The sequence below is a fragment of the Rhododendron vialii genome, chromosome 5a, assembly GCF_030253575.1.
Source record: "Rhododendron vialii isolate Sample 1 chromosome 5a, ASM3025357v1".
NCBI classification, from domain to species: Eukaryota; Viridiplantae; Streptophyta; class Magnoliopsida; order Ericales; family Ericaceae; genus Rhododendron; species Rhododendron vialii.
The window spans coordinates 41,751,770-41,772,036 of NC_080561.1; the positions used below are offsets into that span (position 1 = coordinate 41,751,770).

Consider the following 20,267-nt stretch of genomic DNA (forward strand, 5'->3'; position numbering starts at 1 on the left):
ACATCTGGGCCGTCCAAAACACTTTTGGACGGCCGAGATGTGCTCGGCACCCCTGCTTGGCAGGGTCTCCAGGTCCCTTTTGGACGGCCCGGATTCATCAAATGGACAGATATGGTCCGAAGCCAAATGTACAGGATCCGAGTCCGATCTTTATAGTTCTCAAAGCAGGGGCGACTCCAAAATTTCAGTTTCGTAAACAAAAAATGTTTTTAAAAAAAAAAAAAAACGTATAACACACTCAATATAAAATAAAACATACTTTCGTTAGGTAGAAAATTTTATTGGGCCTAATTTATTTTGTTTTGTGGGACTATATCCCGTTCGGCTAAATAAGCCAATTTGGCTTATTTTTTGTTCTTATTCGAATTTTTTTCGTATTTGTTAGTTTTTCGTCAATTTTTTGGGGATTATTGCATCATCATGACGAGAGGAATCTAAAAAGTAAAATTTTTTGATCGAAATCTAATTTTTTTGAATAAAGACAAAAATAAGCCAATTTTTTCGTCTTTATTCAAAAAAAAAGGGATTTCGATAATAATTTTTTACTTTTTAGATTCCTTTCGTCATGATGATGCAATAATCTCCAAAAAATTGACGAGAAACAAACAAATACGAAAAAAAATTGAATAAGGATAAAAAATAATTCAGGACTGACGTTATTAAAAAATCAAATCACATGTAAACAATAAAAATTCCAGGACATTTTTTAACCCAGAGGCCTGAACCGTTACCATTTTTGGATGACATCTTAGACCTTCTCTTAGGCTCCGTTTGTTTCAATGTAAAATATTTTTTCAAAAAACAAACTTCAAACTTTTATTTTTCAGTGTTTGGTTGACACTTGAATTTTTTTTTTTTCCAGAATCGACAAAATAGTATAGAGATTGGGGGAGGCTTAAACGGCGAAAAGATCTGAGAATATTAGAATTGAACGTGGGTCAGGACTAACGATCGAGAAAACTGAGCAGTGAGAATTGTAGTAGAAGGCAACAGGTTTATTTCGGAAGATAACTTACAGAAGATTTAAGGGTAAGTCATTTTCATCCAATTAATGGAAAATCTTTTACATGTAAAATATTTCTCATTTTTTACATAACCAAACACCGAAAAATATGTAAAATATTTTACGAGAAAACATTTTACCCCCAAACAAACGGAGCCTTAGTCTCTATTTAAGTTAAGCATGTGATCCAATTAATTAAGCTTAATAATACTAGATCATATACTCGTGAAATTAAGAAGCAAGGGTAAAATGCAAATTACCTCCTTGTGGTTTGGTTCTTTGACACTTTACCTCCCTGTGTTTTTGTACTGACCAACTTGCCCTCTTTATGGTTTTAGGGTGAAGTGCATCCGTGAATCTTTCTATCCACAATGCTGGTTCGTGTGGCCTACGCGCGCTTCTCCGTTCACCTCATGGTTGGTTATCAACTTAATTATGGTGATGATCCGGTAGTTAGTAGCTCACACCTATGTGGGTACGATTTAATCAGACTCTTCAACTGGTGGACGGTGATATTAAGCCCCCATAAATCAGTCGATGTGTTGTAAGCTGGTTCGTTCATCCTGAGCTATAAGAAAAGGACTCCTTTGGTCGCGCAAATAAGTCCGGTCTATTATTATTAATGAGAAAAAAAAGTTTGAAAGAATTAGCCAAACATGATTGGATCGACCTTTCAATGGACGCCCCTCCCGTGGTAAGTGAAAACGACACAGACCGTTGAAATCCCAAATTAAAGCTTCCCGATACCGCGTGGAAGAACTCTTTCAATAATGGGGTTGGCAAAATCAAACACAGGGGACCCCTGTTTTCCACTCCAACCACTTGTATATTTATTTGGTATATGTAAGAGTATATTGTTGCTTTGTCAATATGTGCATTGACCTCAACCAATCAAATCAAGGACCTAATTATGTCTAATTCAGTTACTTAAGAGTGTCATTAGGGTACAAATTATCAAACTTATGCAACTGCAAATCCTTGGTTGGCCAAGTCGTCTTGACCTGGGACTTCGGTGTTTGTTCTATCTTAAGTTTCGGGTTCGATTCTTCTTATTAACAACTATTGGAGCCACCTCGTCCTCATGCATAAGGGTGTGAAACGGTTATGGGATGGGCTGTAGGGATTAGTTCGAGGTTCGCGCAAGCTAGTCCGGGATACCCTGCATTAACAAAATAAAATAAAATTTGGAGATTATTGTAAGGAACAATCCCAAGAACGATAATATTAATATGATTGGTAGCTTATGAAAATTCTAATGCGCCAGTCAGAGTTTAGTGCTTCTGGAAAGTGTATTTACGTGTTATGGAGTATTTCTTTCTCCTCTCAACCTCTAGCTTGGTTGCAGTCAATCATGGGTAGCATTCTTCTATATATATATATATATATATATATATATATATATATAGTCAATCATGGGCTTCTTCTCTCTCTCTCTCTCTCTCTCTCTCTCTATATATATATATATATATATATATAGTCAATCATGGGCATCATTCTTCTTCTTCTTCTTCTTCTCTCTCTCTCTCTCTCTCTCTCTCTCTCTCTATATATATATATATATATATATATATATATATATATATATATATGTCAATCATGGGCATCATTCTTTTCTCTCTCTCTCTCTCTCTCTCTCTCTCTCTCTCTCTCTATATATATATATATATATATATATACACACACTATAGAAATACTATAGAAATGTATTTGAATTCCACAGGCCTTCAAACTCCCATTCCTAATTTTTTGGATTTTCCACTTTTTTTGTTTATAAAAATAAATAGAGGGAGAGAAATGTGGGGAAGTGGGAGAGAGAAAAAAATTGTTCTGTCACTGGGTACCGTCACGTGGTACTCTAAATTCATTTTTCATCACATGTTTTTCAGTGTATAAAATGAGATCGATACTAACGTGAATCAAACACGGAACCGGATAAAATATTAAAAAGTCTTTTTATCAACTAGCGTTAATACCTGTACGATACACAAGACTGAAAATAAACCAATAGAATTTTTTTTATCTCGTGCATCGAACGAGCACAAACGCTATTAGGTGGAAAGGGATTGCCAGTTAGGAGGGAATTGATATTGGTGTTTATAGTTTTGAGATATCTGTAGTTCGATCGGGATCGGCCTCATGTTTGATTTGCTCTTGATTGTAGGTAGGAGTCCTTGTAACCATGTTTGTTGCTTTGTTTTGATAAAGGAGTGAGTTAATGTAAGAATGTACCAACTTAGACCATCCGCGGGGAATAATCAAAATTATAGGATCGTTAAAGTTAGCAATATCTTTAAAAAAAGTGTTAACAGTGGCATAACCAAATTTAATAACCTTTTAGTAACTCATCAAATTTTGACCATTGAATAATCAAAACTATCAACTTTTTACCGATAAAACAAAACCTTCTTTCTCTCCTTCTCTTTCTCCCAATGTTTTTAAGAAAAACATTTTAAAAAGAAGTTTTTGTTTTTTTTGCAAAAATAGTAAAACTGTGGCCTGAGAAATCCAAGCCGTGATCAGGAGGAGAGAACATGTGGCCTGAGAAATCCAAACTTACTCTGGGAGGTTCTAATGACAGAATGGAGATCCCCACGTCGAAGGATCCCGACTTTTCACAGAAAGATCACGTGAGGACAAGGGTGGAACCTGCACTTGATTCTACCCTGGGCTACTAAAAAAAAATCGGTGGGCAAAATAGTGTAAATAATATACATACGGTCAATTTCTAAGAAATAAGGCTTGTAATCCAATTCATGCATCACTCATATTGATAGCACCATCATACCCTTGACCTCTCATATTGCGAATGTCCAAATTGTCAAATTGTAACGAGTGGGGACATCAGATATCTATTTATTAAGAGTTAATACAGTGGTGTCTTTAACATGCACAATATAAAAAAAACACTCCTGTAAAAACTCTTTGACATCAACGAATCTCAAAAAATGTTCCATTTTTTTTATCCCATTATATTTAAACCTAAAAGAGTAAGATTATGAGAACCAACATTTTAAGCCAATATAAGAAAATTAGCCAGTACTCTGCATCAATTGAATCAGTACAAATTTAAGCACACCAACCTGTGCTCTGCATAATAAGAAAATACTTACGGAAGCCTCGCGATTCGAGGTATTGCCAGCTGAAATCATTTGGATGGTGGGTTGGGGCTAAAATTACTTAGATTCAATTTTTCATATAGAGTTCTTTTTTTTTTTTTTTTTTTTGGTTTTCATGGTAGTGACTTGGGCTACAGTCCATGGTAGCCCGTGAACAGTTCCGCCCTTGCGTGAGGATGTAACTAGAATGATGGCAGACTAGGTAGAAAGAAAAAACTTTACATAAGAAGGGCACTACTCTAACCCTACAGGGAAGACTGGTAGGCCTATTCTACCTCTCAAACTTGGTAAGTGTACTTTTGCCCTAGTTCTCTCCACATCCACTATCGAACAGCTTTCCGGCCAACCACTGGCCAGGTAGCTGCAACGCGAATATGTTTTTCTTTGTTGCAGACTAACTAGGTTCCCAAAGGACCAATCAAGGCCTCAAGGATTCAAATTCATTAGTGCCGATTTCTAGCCTCCCATATATCAATCTTGATATTATTAACTTATGAGGCACAAACGCCTCACCGGAAGTCATATACTGGTGTTGGATACCATCACACCCTAAAGAATCTCCAAACACGTGTCCAACACTCGCATCAAACAAAACAATTGAATACCAAGATTTCAAATTGCACATTGCATCGGATTTACAGAAGATGATGCCCAAGCCCAACATACGACCTTGCATTGGATTACAAAGCCGCTGTAGCAAGTGCAATCGACAAGCAGAAGCTCCTAGAGCAAGTGAACAAGCAGCCCATGGCTCCTTTTGTTTTTATTGCATTTGGATTCAGGCCTTTTTCTCTGTCCACCTTTGTAACGCTTGCTCGTATTGTTACTTTTTATATACCTGAATTTGTGCATGCGTTCACTAGTGTTTAGTAAATAAATTTCTTTGCGACATTACATGTGTTTTTGGCAACATACTAAAGGGAAATAATGCAGGACACGATTTAAAAGTTAACATAATTTTTGTTGAACTTTTTTTTGTCACAACCACCTGTAGGAATTGAAGGTATGGGAGAGGCAAAGTTGCAATTGTATTAGTGAGAACTGAACCCATAAATCACATCTTCATGCTCCGCAATCGTAGTCATGAGCTTGCTGGACCACTAACCAAAGCCATTTGTGAAGGAAAGGATACATGATATCATCTTCATATGTGTGTGTATATATATACAGCATTTCGTTTTGATTTGACGAATTCCACGAGCAAAACATGCGCACTTCTACTAGTTTCTCAAAATGGACAGTAAGTTTTTTGGGGACGGGGGGCTGCAGCCTGCAGCCCACACGAAACGACCTCATTTTGGCCAAAACAATGTTGTTTTGACCAGAACCCTTGAACATCCATTAGGCCATGTTTAGGCAAAAACTTGATTCACTTAGATTCCCATCCCCTTTCCCAATCCTCTCTGCAAAAAACCATGAACATTACAAACTGCAATGTCTCCAGATTTGTTCACAGCATAGAACAATTCATTACAGTATATAGCATTCTCACAATAAGATTGTGCGACTCCTATATATCTCCACAATGCGTCGGTCCGATTTCGGTCCCCCAATTTCGGTACCTGTAGCATTTTTGCTCCACAATTGATCTCCATTTTTCAGAAAGCTAGATCACGTTGATTCAATATTGCCAATTCAAAAAAAATTCCATCAATCGAAAAACTACAAGAAAGAACCACCTTTTTGATTGTTTTTTTTCACAGCCACCTTCTTGATTAAGGATCCCGCATTTCTCTCTCTCTCTCTCTCTCTCTCTCTCTCTCTCTCTTGGGGTAAGTGAAGATATTATAAAAATGAAGCAACGGGATACAAATCAGAGGGGTATCCCCCAGATTAAAACATGGTCAACATGACCACCAAAACTAGAATCGCAAAAAAAAATAAAAATACATAAATAAAACCAACAACCCAAACAACCTATCTTACTCTTTGAAAAAATGCAAGAACAAAACATCAAGCTAACTAAAAAATCCGAGCTAAAAGGTGCCAAAGGGAAGAGAGAGACAGCCATTGGGGGCGTGTAGGGAGTACTTAGTACAGGTTTATCACGTATCCACTTCCTATTAGAGAAATAGTGATTCAGAGTTGTTTTCAATTATATATTCAAGACATGGAAAACGATCACAATCCATATACTAATCAACAGAAAGCCAAGATCAATGACTACAGCTAAATATCACCTGATATCTATTTTTACTAATCAGAGTAAACAGGCTACCTGAAATATACAGAAATCTGAGGAATATCAACGTCATTGTCTTCGTCATCCTCACAAGACACCACAATATCAAAATGCCGCCTGTACGGAGGCGATTCTGCTTTCACCACTTCCCAAACTAAATCCACCATCTTCCGGCCCAACCGGTCTTTGTGACTTGGGAGCATGCTATTGTAGAGCAAGCAACTGCCGTAGGAGATGATGGAAGCACTCAGTCCCTTGCTTTTCAGCCATAGGAGAAGCTCTTTCAAAGTTGGATTATCTCTCACAATCCACCTGTCCCACACAGTCCAGTTCATGTCTTGGTGCTTGATCGCCTTGGGAGGAACTGGCTCCGCTATGGAAAAAAGAGGGAGTGCTAAATTTGCAAAGGTGTTCCTGTAGTCCTCTATTTTGTGATCATCACTTAGGACTTTGTACAGTTCCAGGCAAACAAGACCTGTGGCCATAGCAGTTGATGTTGCAATTGCAGGTATGATCCTCCCTGCGATGAACTTGGCCTTGAGCTTGTCTACTTCTGGAATGCTATAATTCCCTGCCCTCATGTTGGCAAGTCCAGCAATTAGATCCATATGATAGTTGGTGTCATCGTCCTGCACATTCAGAAGAACCATGTTGACTATTACTTAAAAAGGCAACAAAAGACAGAACTGGTGAATTTGTGACTTGTATCACCTTGTGCACCAAGAACCACAGTAATGAAATATGAAATATCTCAGGGCCAGCTCAAGATGATTGGAGGCCTAAAGCAACAATCTAAAAGGGGATTTGTGAGATACAAAATGCTAATCCACTTAATCTTTTTCTGTGAATTGTTGATTTTAAGTAGGATTTTGTCAACTTTAATTCATAACCTCGTGTGCCAATTGGAGTGGTTTCCTCTATTTGTTATCTATTACAAGTTACAACAATGGGGCCTTCAACAAATTGGGGCCTAAACCGAAAGCTTTTTATTTTGCTTTATACTGAGGTGGCCCTGAAATATGTAGTGAACTGTCATCCCACTAAGCGTTTTCACTTGACCTTCCCATTTAACTTTACCACGAATACTAAAAACATAGCAACTCAATCCAACTGGATAACTACCAGAAATACGAAATAGTCCAGTTTATCTTTTTTATTTAACTCCTAGCCAATCAACGGCTCATGCTTAACCATTTCCACTCCCTAGTACACACCAGCAGAAAGATCAAGCGTCATGCACTGACATGCTAATGATGAGTGTGGGGTGTGTGGGTGTGAGAGAGAGACAGAGAGACAGAGAACCTTCTCAAACTGAATCGGGTTCATCAACACGGAGATATATGTGGTTCCTCAATACTGGGTACGTCCATTGGAGCGAGAGCGGCTGCTGTTCTTATTATCACAATACAAAATAAAGTTTACAACATAGAATATTTATACTTACTCTATTCTTGCCCTAACCTGGTATTTGGCATGTATCAAAAAATATCATTGTACGATATCGTACCATACCGCAGGAGTGCTAGAGAACGTCTGGGCCTTCGGCCCATTCTACTTTCACTGGATTGACCTTCTTTGTAGAACTCTTTTATATATCTTCATACTTAACATATGAGCCACAGTTCTAACAAAGCTATTAGATTTTGAACTTGGATTCGTTTGTTAAAAGCTTGACCTAGATTGATTTATTACATAACAAAATCAAGCTTGAATGTTTATTTAAAGCTCGATCAAGTTACTCAACTCGTTTGACGTTGGATGTAAAAAATTAAAGCTCTTTAAAATCAACTTGTGATCCGTTCGATTAAAGCTCACTTACGATTGACTCACCCCATAAATAAACTGAAATTTGAACGTACTTTTAAAATTTGTTAAGTTTTGAAAATCAAACTTAAACAATTAACTGCTCAGCACATTTTGTTTTACCTTTGGATCTATGATATGGAACCATTCTTTGTTTCAGAATTGGAAATTGATATTCACACTCCCCTTTTTGTCCAAGTGCACTCCACTTTTTATCTTCATTCTTGTAGAATTACAAAACTACCCTTCATACATTTTCTCCATCACACATGAAAAGGGTAATAAAATAGTGCATTTTGGATAAAAAGGAAGTGCAAAAATCAACTCCCTTTCAGAATTAAACTACAAAGAATATATGAATAAGTATACAGTATACAATCCCTATCAATTCCTAATACAAAACGTCAACATATTATAATAAAAGCTCCCTATCTGCCAGCTTTGAATGAACTAGATGATATTTGCCCTATTGAAGACGACGTCGTCACCCCATCACTCGAGATAAAAAATCTGGCCATAGTTTCTTGAACTTGTCGTGCACCAATGGCCGACTCCAACTTATCGATCCCCGGAAGCAAATCATCTCCATTCAAATACCTCAGGATTTCCCTCATGCTAGGCCTTGCTTCTGCTTTAGGGTTGGAACAAAGAAGCCCTAGGCCCAAAACCAATTCCATCTCGTCGACCGCGTACCCGGGACCCAGATTCGGATCAACAACGTCAACCATCCCACCCGTTTGAAGTCGCTCGATGACCCAATCCACTAGTATGACCCGGCCTCTTTCCGGGTCGTCGACGATGGGGCCCCTCCCGCAAGCCACTTCTAGTAGCAAGACCCCATAGGCAAACACGTCGGAGCTCGTGGAGGCCTTTCCGGTCTGGGCCAATTCGGGTGCGATGTACCCGATTGTGCCCACGACATTTGTGGTGTGTGAGATTGTCCCATGGTTATATAATCTCGCCAGCCCAAAATCCCCCAGCCTGCCATTCATCTCCCCATCTATCAACACATTGCTGGACTTGACATCTCTGTGGACCACCACTTGGGCCCACTCCTCATGCAAGTACACTAGCCCTTCAGCAATCCCTTTGATTATGTGAAATCTTTGCTCCCAATTCAAAACAAACCCATTTTTGGGGTGGTAAAGAAGAGAATCAAGGCTGCCATTTGGGATGTAGTCATAGACCAAAAGCAAGTCATTTTTCCTCTTGCACCACCCTTGGAGATTCACCAAGTTCTTGTGCCTCAGCCTCCCCAGACACTCGATTTCCGCTGCGAATTCCCTCATCCCTTGTACTGAATTATTCGACATGATCTTCTTGACCGCGATTTCTTCTCCCGTGGTTGGCAAAGCGCCTTTGTAGACCGCCCCGAACCCTCCGGTTCCCAGCAACTCGCTCTCTTTGAATCCCTTCGTCGCGACGTGAAGATCCTTGTACTTGAACCGGTGAGGGCAGTCCAACTCCCACTCTTCGAGGCTTTCGAAATTCAGCCTCCTCCTGTATGCCATGACAATCAACAAAGCCGCCACCAAAATAACAACCACAACCGATAAAGCGCCAAGTATCGCCTTGATCTCGGGTTTGAATCTGGAACTTTTTTTCTCTACCGGTACGACTGGGAGTTTCGAAAGATTCAATGGAGGAGCGGCCCCGTTCAACCCAAAACTCCAACCCAATATGTAATGAGCGCTTGATTTGTTCCCAGTGGCCGCGGAGAATCCAACGTACATATTCTCCAAGAGGACAGGGGACAAGTCGATGGCTATTGAAATGAGGGGTTGAATCGGTTTCTCTAGTTTCGATATAGGAGCTATCGTAACGTTCAAAAACCAATTCGACCCATCATAATCTACCCACGCTTGAATCGGATCTCCACTCTCCAACGTCATTTCCTCCTTGTCGCCCCCGTCGTAATAAAAAGCCAGTTCTTTTTCAACCGACGACATGGTATTGATGTTGACTCCTATATGGTTTCCATCCCTATCAAAAGTATCATTAAACCCGTTAACTGTATCGAATTCCACCGCGAAAAGATGGTTTGACGAATTATTGTCAGTGGCCTCGCTGAGGATGCCGAGATAGTGTCCTGCCTCTGCGCCGGGGAATTCCATCGCGGGAGAGATGGTGAAGGCGAGGCCGTGGCCACCGCGGCTCGAACCGGAGGGGACTATTTGGAAGACAAAGTGAGTACTAAATGAGGAAATGGTTTTGTTGGGATTTGAAGAAGAAGTGTTGAGGCGAAAATGAATGGGGTCAGGGTAGAAAGCGTGGCCTATGGCCTTTTGGATATTTTCTGTGAGCCTGAGTGCTCCACTGGGTTTGAGCACATTTGCGGTTACAAGTTTGAGATTTGATTGGTTGAATCCATTGTAGCTGAAATTAGCAGATTGTGCTACAATGGAGGAAGAACAGAGGAGGAGCAGGAGGACGAACAATGAAATGGGAGTAGCCATTGGAGTTTATCTGTGGCAGTTTGGACACACGGCTGAGACCTTTTTATGTACACATGAATTAGTTAGTTATAGGAGAGAGAGAGAGAGAGAGAGAGAGAGAGAGAGAGAGAGAGAGAGACTTGGGATTGGTCAAAGTTAACATACTTTGTAGAAGTTCTAATAAGGGGGCGTAGATGACCTTTACAGAATCTTACTAACACTTTAAGACACCGAATCGGCCAATTATTAGGTACTCCCGAAATAATATATGGCAATGCCTAGTGGTATTTCCTGCAAATAAATATTGTCACCTCCAATCATCTATTAACAAAAATAAATGATGATGCTTCTATTGTTGGAATAAATTACTAGTAATCTCTTGTAACTAGGATAAATTAAAAATCCCAAGATTGGTATAGAATATCCACGGATTCTTATGTTTTGCGTTTGAGTAAATGGTTAGGTGTACCACACAGAAAACGCCACTTGGTATTCTGAGAATGATGAATAATTAGTCAATATGAATACAGTAGAATAGAGAAGTAAGAAATTTAGCTACATGTGTTTGAGTAATTTTTTCTTTTAGGAAGCTTCTACACTACAGTGCCCCACCTTGGTTGGAGATACTACTGTATCTTTGGTTTACTCTTACCACAAAGTGTAGTACGTGTTCGGGGTTGGCAGCACCGTGTTGCGCAACTCGGATGCCGTCCGTTCGGCAATTCAACAGTTCAAATCTTATTTCCATCCATGTTGCATCCGAACCGTTCATTGTTGAGATGAGATTTAAACCATTGGATTGCCGAACGAACGACATCCGAACTGAGCAGGACGATGCTGTGTAGCAGCTGCACAACATCAACCTCAGTTAAACTAGAACAATGACAATAAAAAACACTAACAATATCCATGTAATTCTCAATCGATGGGAGTAAAGTAATGTATGGGCGGGAAGACCGGATACGTACAGATCTAAATTTTGACAGCATATATTCAAAGTGATTGCTCTCTGAAAACATTACCGCTGAAATAAATAGTAGCTCTCATTTACCTCTAAAATTGAGGAATTCAAGGATGTTATGTTGTGAAACTACGTCCTCATATCAAAGATGAAAATCTCAAAGGGCGAACCTAGAGACCTAATTCAATTTATGTGCTCATAACCTTGCTTCCTTCCATCAAATCAAAATTATGAGTAATGCACGAGAAATACATGTATACTACAATAAGGTGTGCGATATAGTAATACTTTCAAACTCATTTTTTTTATAATTTTTTTTGTCTTATCGTCCACCACAAACTGACAATACGTTACCAGAAAAAAGGCATATAATTTGTTATGATGTCCTCACATACAAGGTTGGGGACAATTCCCTTCCCCTCTACTCGATTTTGATTCAACCAGTGTTCCAGTATTTTAAATTTAAATCACATGAAAATCTTCTCATCTCTCAAAATTTGGACAAGGTTAGGATACACATCTCTAAAATAGGGGTACGGTATGCACGTTCATATGAATTTGACCACAAAATATCATCACACGAGCCACAAATTTTTTTAAAAAGGATTCACAATAGTTTGTAAAATAAATTACCACGAAATTCACATCTTGAACCACAAAAATACATATAAGGAGCTATGAAAATATGTAAGCTCGTATGGTACACCCCAAACGAGGGGCGTTTACCAGAGATTTTTCCTCACCCTTCGAATTGTGCAAGAATAATAAGGTGGAGAAATTTGGATACAGGTAACTCGACAACGACACTGAAAATTGGGAATGCATGACTTTACCGACTCAATTATTAAGAATGGGAACAATCAGGTCACAGTCGTTTAGAGAAGATATACGCCCAGAGTGATGGGGAATGGAGATGGATATGAATATTTGTGGTTGTGGAAATTTCAATTGTTCAAACATTCTAGAGTAATGACCTTAAACTACATTCTATGGTTGGGGCCTGATCCCGTTCATTTGTTTCAGACCAGTTCGGTCCATTTTATGCATCTGAGCCATTTAAAAGTGTTTTAGACGGTTCAAATTTAAAGGGGTGTTTTAAAAATTAAAAAACACTTAATTTAAATCTAGTCCGTTTAAAACACTTTTGAATGACCCGGATGCACCAAATGGACCGATATGGTCCAAAGCCAAATGGACAGGATCCAAGTCCGATCTTTATAGTCCTTAAAGCAGGGGCGACTCCAAGATTTCAGTTTCGTGACAAGAAATGTTAAAAAATAAAAACGTATAACACACTCAAAATAAAATAAAACATATTTCTTTAGGTAGAAAATTTTATTGGGCCTAATTTATTTTGTTTTATTGGACTATATCATCTATTGACTAAGAATTTTAATTCACTTTAGCTACGTATGAATAATTCAAGACTGGCGTTATTAAAAAATCAAATCACATGTAAACAATAAATGTAACGATCCGGATTTTCGACCCAATTTTTTTTAATAAAAATTTATGTTGTTAAATTCCTAATTCAATAACTAATTAGATTGAATAATTAAAATATATTATTATGTGTACAATTGATATTATTTGCAATATTGTATAAGATATATATTTAAACTTTAGATATATAGGGAATCAGGGATTCATATTCATCTCTTATCTTTCCTATCTAAACCCTAACTAGAACTCTATTCAAACTAACTCTCCACTTCTCTCTCTCTCATCCTATACATACACGCGTCCACATACATTCTCATCCCATACATACACGCGTCAACATGCACTAGAATTAAAGAAAATCCCACCAAATGTGGCACTTGTCCCATATCCCTCTTATCATTATCAGTATTCCTCTCCTTCAATCTCCTTCCATATTCCACCATTTCCACACTTATCCTCTCACCTTCTCACTACATTATTCTCTCTCATTATACATACTCACATAAAATTCAAAAATTGAACACCAATATATTATTTCACTCTTAATTCTATTGTTGAGTCTAGAATATAGAGAGAGAGCGAAACGAATTTCTATATAAAATCCCTCCGTACATCATATTCAGGTTCCCCATCAATCACTACATCACCAAGCATCCACAAACCACCTTCCAATCATTTCGAGTCAGCCCCAAGTCCCCTGCTGCCACCGCCGTCTTTTTCATTTTACCGAAATCATCCGCAAACTAGTACCCACTTTTTCGACCGGATTTAAGGTAGATTAATCTCTATCCTACTCTCTCCTAAATATATTAAGTCCTAGTATTGTGTAATGATGAGATATAATGTTAAAAATGGAGCCCATCCATCAAAACCTATTAAACTAAATTATACTCTGTTTCTCGACAAAATGAATGTGAGTACTGGATGAAAACAGTTTGCATGTGGAGTGTTTTATTATAGATTGGTCATTGTATTGTGTGAATATGTGAATTGAATCCCAATATCACTTACTGTCATAATAAAATAAATCGATCCATGCATCAAAATCCTTAAAATTACAACCTGCTCTTTTTTTTTCTTTTTCTGAAAACTAGAACAGTGATCTCGTGCTTGATTTTAAATCATTGGGCATTAACTACACTAAGGTTCCTCTTATATGAATAGCTTATAGTTTTAACCTATAACAATGTTTTTTTTTAATTAGTTTATAATTACTACTGTGAGATTTTAGGTGTATAAAAATATTGAATGTACTTATTAAATTTCACTACTATTATTTAAATATATGTTGATATTATAACTAATAAACTAAGAAAATAATTTCAAGAAGTCAGTAACTAGTACGTAGATATCGAAACTTATAATTATTGTTAATTTCATATGATAGTAAAGTAGTAAATGTACTCTCAAGTCCCTATTAAATTACAATGCACTTAAATCTGATAAAATTTAATTTAATAGAAGCCTAACAGTAGTAAGTTACTAAAATTGTTCTAGGCTTACGAAATAATTAATTAAACCCTTAGGTGAATAAAAAGTCTAATGAATATAATTATTCGATAAAAATCTTACGCAATCCAAAAGGCATCGGTCCAACCCAAACCCTTTGTGTGTTCAATTATTCTTACATATCAATTGTTATATTTGTTATCTCATTGAAATGTATAATGTTATGAATTGAGCTGTTGTTGATTGTATTATATTGTACATGCTTGTGACTCACGTAGACGATGTTAAGTATATGAAAATTGATAAAGTGTTGAAAGTGTGATTGTGTGGATTGTAATTTGAGCCATGGTGATGACAAGGGTAACCAATGGGGCCCTATGTTGTGACACTAACGTATGATACGTCATGGAAAGTTTCTCTTCGAGGAAGGAAACGGGTCCCATGAGACGGTTATAGTTAGTGAGACGTTAATGTATGATACATCATGGAAAGTTTCTCTTTGGGGAAGAGAATGGGTCCCATGAGACGGTTATAGTTAGCGTGGGGTAGTGGATGTCTGACCCTAATGTACGATACGTCATGGGATGACTCGATCCTCCTGTTATGGTCTTAAGTGAGAACATGTTCGGTACATAACTTAGGTGCGCTCACCTAGGACCCTGGTGCAGGATAAGCAAGAGGAATGGTGGACCCATGAGACGGTTGTAGTTAGTGAATGTGGGAGGAAAGGATTTCGTGGAGATGATCCTTAGATTTCATGTAAGATGATGGATAATAAAGAAAAAGACGATGTGCTATTATTCTATACCTCTCGTGTATTATCAATTGTGATATTATTGTTATTTTTTTTTAATGCTAATTGTAGAGTAAAGGGTTGGTAGAATTGGGATTATTCTACTGGGTGAATTATCACTCACGGATACGTTTGTATCCTGGTAAATCGGTTGCTTTGGCGATCAATTTGCCAGAGGGTGCAGGGTTCAATGGTGGAGCTGTTTGACACAGGAAGAATGCCAAGAGCGAAAACCGAGTATGCTTGAGATCTGTATCAAGACTAGAGTTGCTCTGAAGATGTTTAAATAAAATGTTAGATTCTTTTTTGTATTTTTTTTATGTACATTTTGTATAACGACAAATAGGGGCCTAGTAGTTTATAAAATTCAGTATATTTTAGGGTTAATACTTCTGAAATTTCTTAGAAAATCGGGGCTGTACAATAAAAGTTCCAGTACATTTTTTAACCCAGAGGCCTGAACCGTTACTATTTTTGGATGACATCTTAGACCTTCTCTTAGGCTCCGTTTGTTTTGATGTAAACTATTTTTTCAGAAAACAAACTTCAAACTTTTATTTTCTGGTGTTTGGTTGACACTTGAATTTTATTTTTTTCTAGAAATTGACAAAACAGTATAGAGAGAGGGGGAGGCTTAAACGGTGAAGAGATATGAGAATATTGGAATTGAACGTGAGTCCTGACGATCGAGAAAACTGAGCAGTGAGAATTGTAGTAGTAGGCAATAGGTTCATTTCGGAAAATAACTTACGGAAAATTTAAGTATAAGTCATTTTCATCCAATTAATGAAAAATCTTTCACATGTAAAATATTTTTCTCATTTTTTATACCACCAAACACCGAAAAATAAGTAAATATTTTACCGGAAAACATTTGAAGCCCAAACGAACGGAGCCTTAGTCTCTATTTAAGTTAAGCATGTGATCCAATTAATTAAGCTTAATAATACCAGATCATATACTCGTGAAATTAAGAAGCATGGGTAAAATGCAAATTACCTCCTTGTGGTTTGGTTCTTGGACACTTTACCTCCCTGTGTTTTTGTACTGCCCAACTTGCCCTCTCTATGGTTTTAGGGTGAAGTGCATCCGTTAATCTTTCTATCCACATTGCTGGTTCGTGTGGCCTACGCGCGCTTGTCCGTTCACCACATGGTTGGTTATCAACTTAATTATGGTGATGATCCGGTAGTTAGTAGCTCACACCTATGTGGGTACGATTTAATCGGACTCTTCAACTGGTGGACGGTGATATTAAGCCCCCATAAATTAGTCGATGTGTTGTAAGCTGGCTCGTTCATCTTGAGCTATAAGAAAAGGACTCCTTTGGTCGCGCAAATCAGTCCGGTCTCTTATTATTAATGAGAGAAAAAGGCTTGAAAGAATTAGCCAAACATGGTTGTGTGGACCTTTCAATGGACGCCCCTCCAGTGGTATGTGAAAAGGGGAATGCTAGGTACAAAGAAAACTTATCCCGAAAACAGCAATCAATGGTTGAGAATCACTTTGATGATTATGTCACACACATCAAAATGAATCTCAACCACTAGTTGATCTTTTCGGGGTACTTTCGAAATAAATTTTCTTTGTTCCTAACATTTCTGATGTGAAAACGACTCAGACCGTTGAAATCCCAAATTAAAGCTTCCCGATACCGCGTGGAAGAACTCTTTCGATAATGGGGTTGGCAAAATCAAACACAGGGGACCCCTGTTTTCCACTCCAACCACTTGTATATTTATTTGGTATATATAGGAGTATATTGTTGCTTTGTCAATATGTGCATTGACCTCAACCAATCAAATCAAGGACCTAATTATGTCTAATTCAGCTACTTAAGAGTGTCATTAGGGTACAAAATATCAAACTTATGCAACTGCAAATCCTTGGTTGGCCGAGTCGTCTTGACCTGGGATTTAGGTGTTTGCTCTATCTTAAGTTTCGGGTTCGATTCTTCTTATTAACAACTATTGGGGCCACCTCGTCCTCATACATAAGGGTGTGAAACGGTTATGGGATGGGCTGTAGGGATTAGTCCGAGATGCGCGTAAGCTAGTTCGGGACACTCTGCATTACAAAAAAAATAAAATTTGGAGATTATTGTAAGGAACAATCCCAAGAACAATAATATTAATATGATTGGTAGCTTATGAAAATTCTAATGCGCCAATCAGAGTTTAGTGCTTCTGGAAAGTGTATTTACGTGTTATGGAGTATTTCTTTCTCCTCTCAACCTCTAGCTTGGTTGCAGTCAATCATGGGCATCATTCCTCTCTCTCTCTCTCTCTCTCTCTCTCTCTCTCTCTCTCTCTCTCTCTCTCTCTCTCTCTCTCTCTCTCTATATATATATATATATATATATATATATATATACACACACACACACACACTAGAAATACTATAGAAATGTATTTGAATTCCACAAGCGTTCAAATCCCCACTCCTAATTTTTTGGATTTTCCACCTTTTTTTGTTTATAAAAAGAAAGAGAGGGAGAGAAATGTGGGGAAGTGGGAGAGAGAAAAAAATTGTTCTATATCACTAGGTACCGTCACGTGGTACTCTAAATTCATTTTTTATCACCCGTTTATCAGTTTATAAAATGAGATCAATACTAACGTGTATCAAACACGGGACCGGATAAAATATTAAACTATCTTTTTATCAACTAGCGTTTTTGCTCGCACGATACACGGGACTGAAAATAAACCAATGGAATTTTTTTAATCCCGTGCATTAAACGAGCACAAACGCTAGCAGGTAGAAAGGGATTGGCAGTTAGGAGGGAATTGATATTGGTGTTAGGAGGGAATTGATATTGGTGTTTATAGTTTTGAGATATCTGTAGTTCGATCGGGATCGGCCTCATGTTTGATTTGCTCTTGATTGTAGGTAGGAGTCCTTGTAACCATGTTTGTTGCTTTGTTTTGATAAAGGAGTGAGTTAATGTAAGAATGTACCAACTTAGACCATCCGCGGGGAATAATCAAAATTATAGGATCGTTAAAGTTAGCAATATCTTTAAAAAAAGTGTTAACAGTGGCATAACCAAATTTAATAACCTTTTAGTAACTCATCAAATTTTGACCATTGAATAATCAAAACTATCAATTCTTTACCAATAAAACAAAACCTTCTTTCTCTCCTTCTCTCTCCCAATGTTTTTAAGAAAAACATTTTAAAAAGAAGTTTTTGTTTTTTTTGCAAAAATAGTAAAACTGTGGCCTGAGAAATCCAAGCCGTGATCAGGAGGAGAGAACATGTGGCCTGAGAAATCCAACTTACTCTCAGGGCCGGCCAGGGGTAAGCCCCGCAAGCCGGCCGGCTCGGGCAACCCCCGGCAAGGGGCAACAAAAAAAAAAAAAAATTTATATGTATACAAAAAAAAAAATAGAAATTCAGCAAAAAATATATTTAGGGACATCATCCAAAAAATTTTGTACAAATTTTTTAAAAAAAGTAAATATGTATGGTTTCCACCTACTTTAAAAAATTATGATACTTGAGAAAATTAGGAGGGTAAAAGAGAGGTTTTTACATACCTGGGGTAAGGATAAATAACAAATAAAAAAAATTAGGAGGGCAAATTATTAAGAGAGAAAATTAGGAGGGCTATCAGATAAGAAGAAAAAAAGAAAAGAGACGCTATAGCCAAAACGAGAAGGGACGGATGATGTAATTCAAGCTAAATGAACAATAAAATCTTGTTTTTGTCCTTTTTTTGTTGTTTATGTCTTTTTTTTATACTTAACATTAGTGGACAACGAGCCCTGTTATTCGCAATAAAGATTTGCAGACAACCACATAAGGAAAAACTCGTTTGGGCTCATTCTAGGTCCCACAAAAATTTAAAAAAATATCCATAAATTTTTTAATATTATTTTATGAGGCCTGTAAAAAATCAGCTCCAACGGACATTAGTAAGTGTTACTTTTGAATTCATATAGGCGAATTGAGCAGTTTCGCCCCAACGAATCCAAAAGTAATACTTACCGATCGATATCCCTTGGAGCTGATTTTTTACAGGGCCCCATAAAATAATATTCAAAAAACTTTGGATATTTTTCTAGATTTTTGTAAGACCCGGAATGAGCCCAAACGCATTTTTCCTTGCGTGGTTCTTTGCAAATCTTCCTTGCGATTATAATTTTCGAGTGGGCAACCAAGCGAAAGATCGGGCTTGGACAACCCAAATGTCGGGGCCGACACTGCTTACTCTGGGAGGTTCCAATGACAGAATGGAGATCCCCACGTCGAATGATCCCAACTTTTCACAGAAAGATCACGTGAGGATGTAACTAGAATGATGGCAGACTAGGTAGAAAGAAAAAAACTTTACATAAGAAGGGCACTATTCGTAGGCTGTATTTGGAACTCAGGGAAAAGAAAGGAAAAGAAAGGAAAATTAAAAAGTTTTCTCTTCTATTGTTTGGTTGAAGGAGAAAAAGAGAAGAAAATAAAGATTTTAAGTGTAATGAATAGTAAATTTTCCCTCATATTTTCCTCTCATTTTCCTTCTCTTTTATTTTCCTTTTCTTTCTTTTACTTTCCATAAGTTCCAAACAGAGCTGTTACTGGTAGGCCTATTCTACCTCTCAAACTTGGTAAGTGTACTCTTGCCCTAGTTCTCTCCACACACGCTATCGAACTGTTTTCCGGCCAACCACTGGCCAGGTAGCTGCAACGCCAACATGTTTTTCTTTGTTGCAGTCTAACTAGGTTCCCAGAGGACCAATCAAGGCCTCAAGGATTCAAATTTATTAGTGCCGATTTCTAGCCCCCCATCTATCAATCTTGATATTATTAACTTACGAGGCACAAATGCCTCACCGGAAGTCATATACTGGATTCAAATTCATTAGTGCCGATTTCTAGCCTCCCATCTATCAATCTTGATATTATTAACTTATGAGGCACAAACGCCTCACCGGAAGTCATATACTGGTGTTGGATACCATCACACCCTAAAGAATCTCCAAACACGTGTCCAACACTCGCATCAAACAAAACAATTGAATACCAAGATTTCAAATTCCACATTGCATCGGATTACAGAAGATGATGCCCAAGCCCAACATACGA

The 20,267-nt window shown here is 37.8% G+C and overlaps 2 protein-coding genes across 2 annotated transcripts; both read right to left on the reverse strand.

Annotated features, from left to right (window-relative positions):
• Positions 1-6,118: 6,118 nt before the first annotated feature.
• On the reverse strand, positions 6,119-7,704 carry LOC131326075 (ubiquitin-activating enzyme E1 1-like). Its single transcript, XM_058358666.1, has 2 exons — positions 7,604-7,704; positions 6,119-6,930 (listed from the first exon to the last, which is right to left on the reverse strand). Exons 1-2 carry the CDS (start codon positions 7,625-7,627, stop codon positions 6,334-6,336), a joined length of 621 nt encoding a protein of 206 aa, XP_058214649.1. The 5' UTR covers positions 7,628-7,704; the 3' UTR covers positions 6,119-6,333.
• A 580-nt stretch (positions 7,705-8,284) lies between these two features.
• On the reverse strand, positions 8,285-10,668 carry LOC131326076 (probable L-type lectin-domain containing receptor kinase VI.1). The gene has a single exon (XM_058358667.1). It carries the CDS (start codon positions 10,558-10,560, stop codon positions 8,533-8,535), a length of 2,028 nt encoding a protein of 675 aa, XP_058214650.1. The 5' UTR covers positions 10,561-10,668; the 3' UTR covers positions 8,285-8,532.
• Positions 10,669-20,267: the final 9,599 nt, after the last annotated feature.

Coding starts and splice junctions, on each gene's coding strand:
- LOC131326075 (XM_058358666.1), bottom strand. CDS start 7,627: ATGAACCCGATTCAGTTTGAGAAG. Junction 6,931..7,603: donor ACCCGATTCAGTTTGAGAAG/GTTCTCTGTCTC, acceptor CTGAATGTGCAG/GACGATGACACCAACTATCA.
- LOC131326076 (XM_058358667.1), bottom strand. CDS start 10,560: ATGGCTACTCCCATTTCATTGTTCGTCCTCCTGCTCCTCCTCTGTTCT.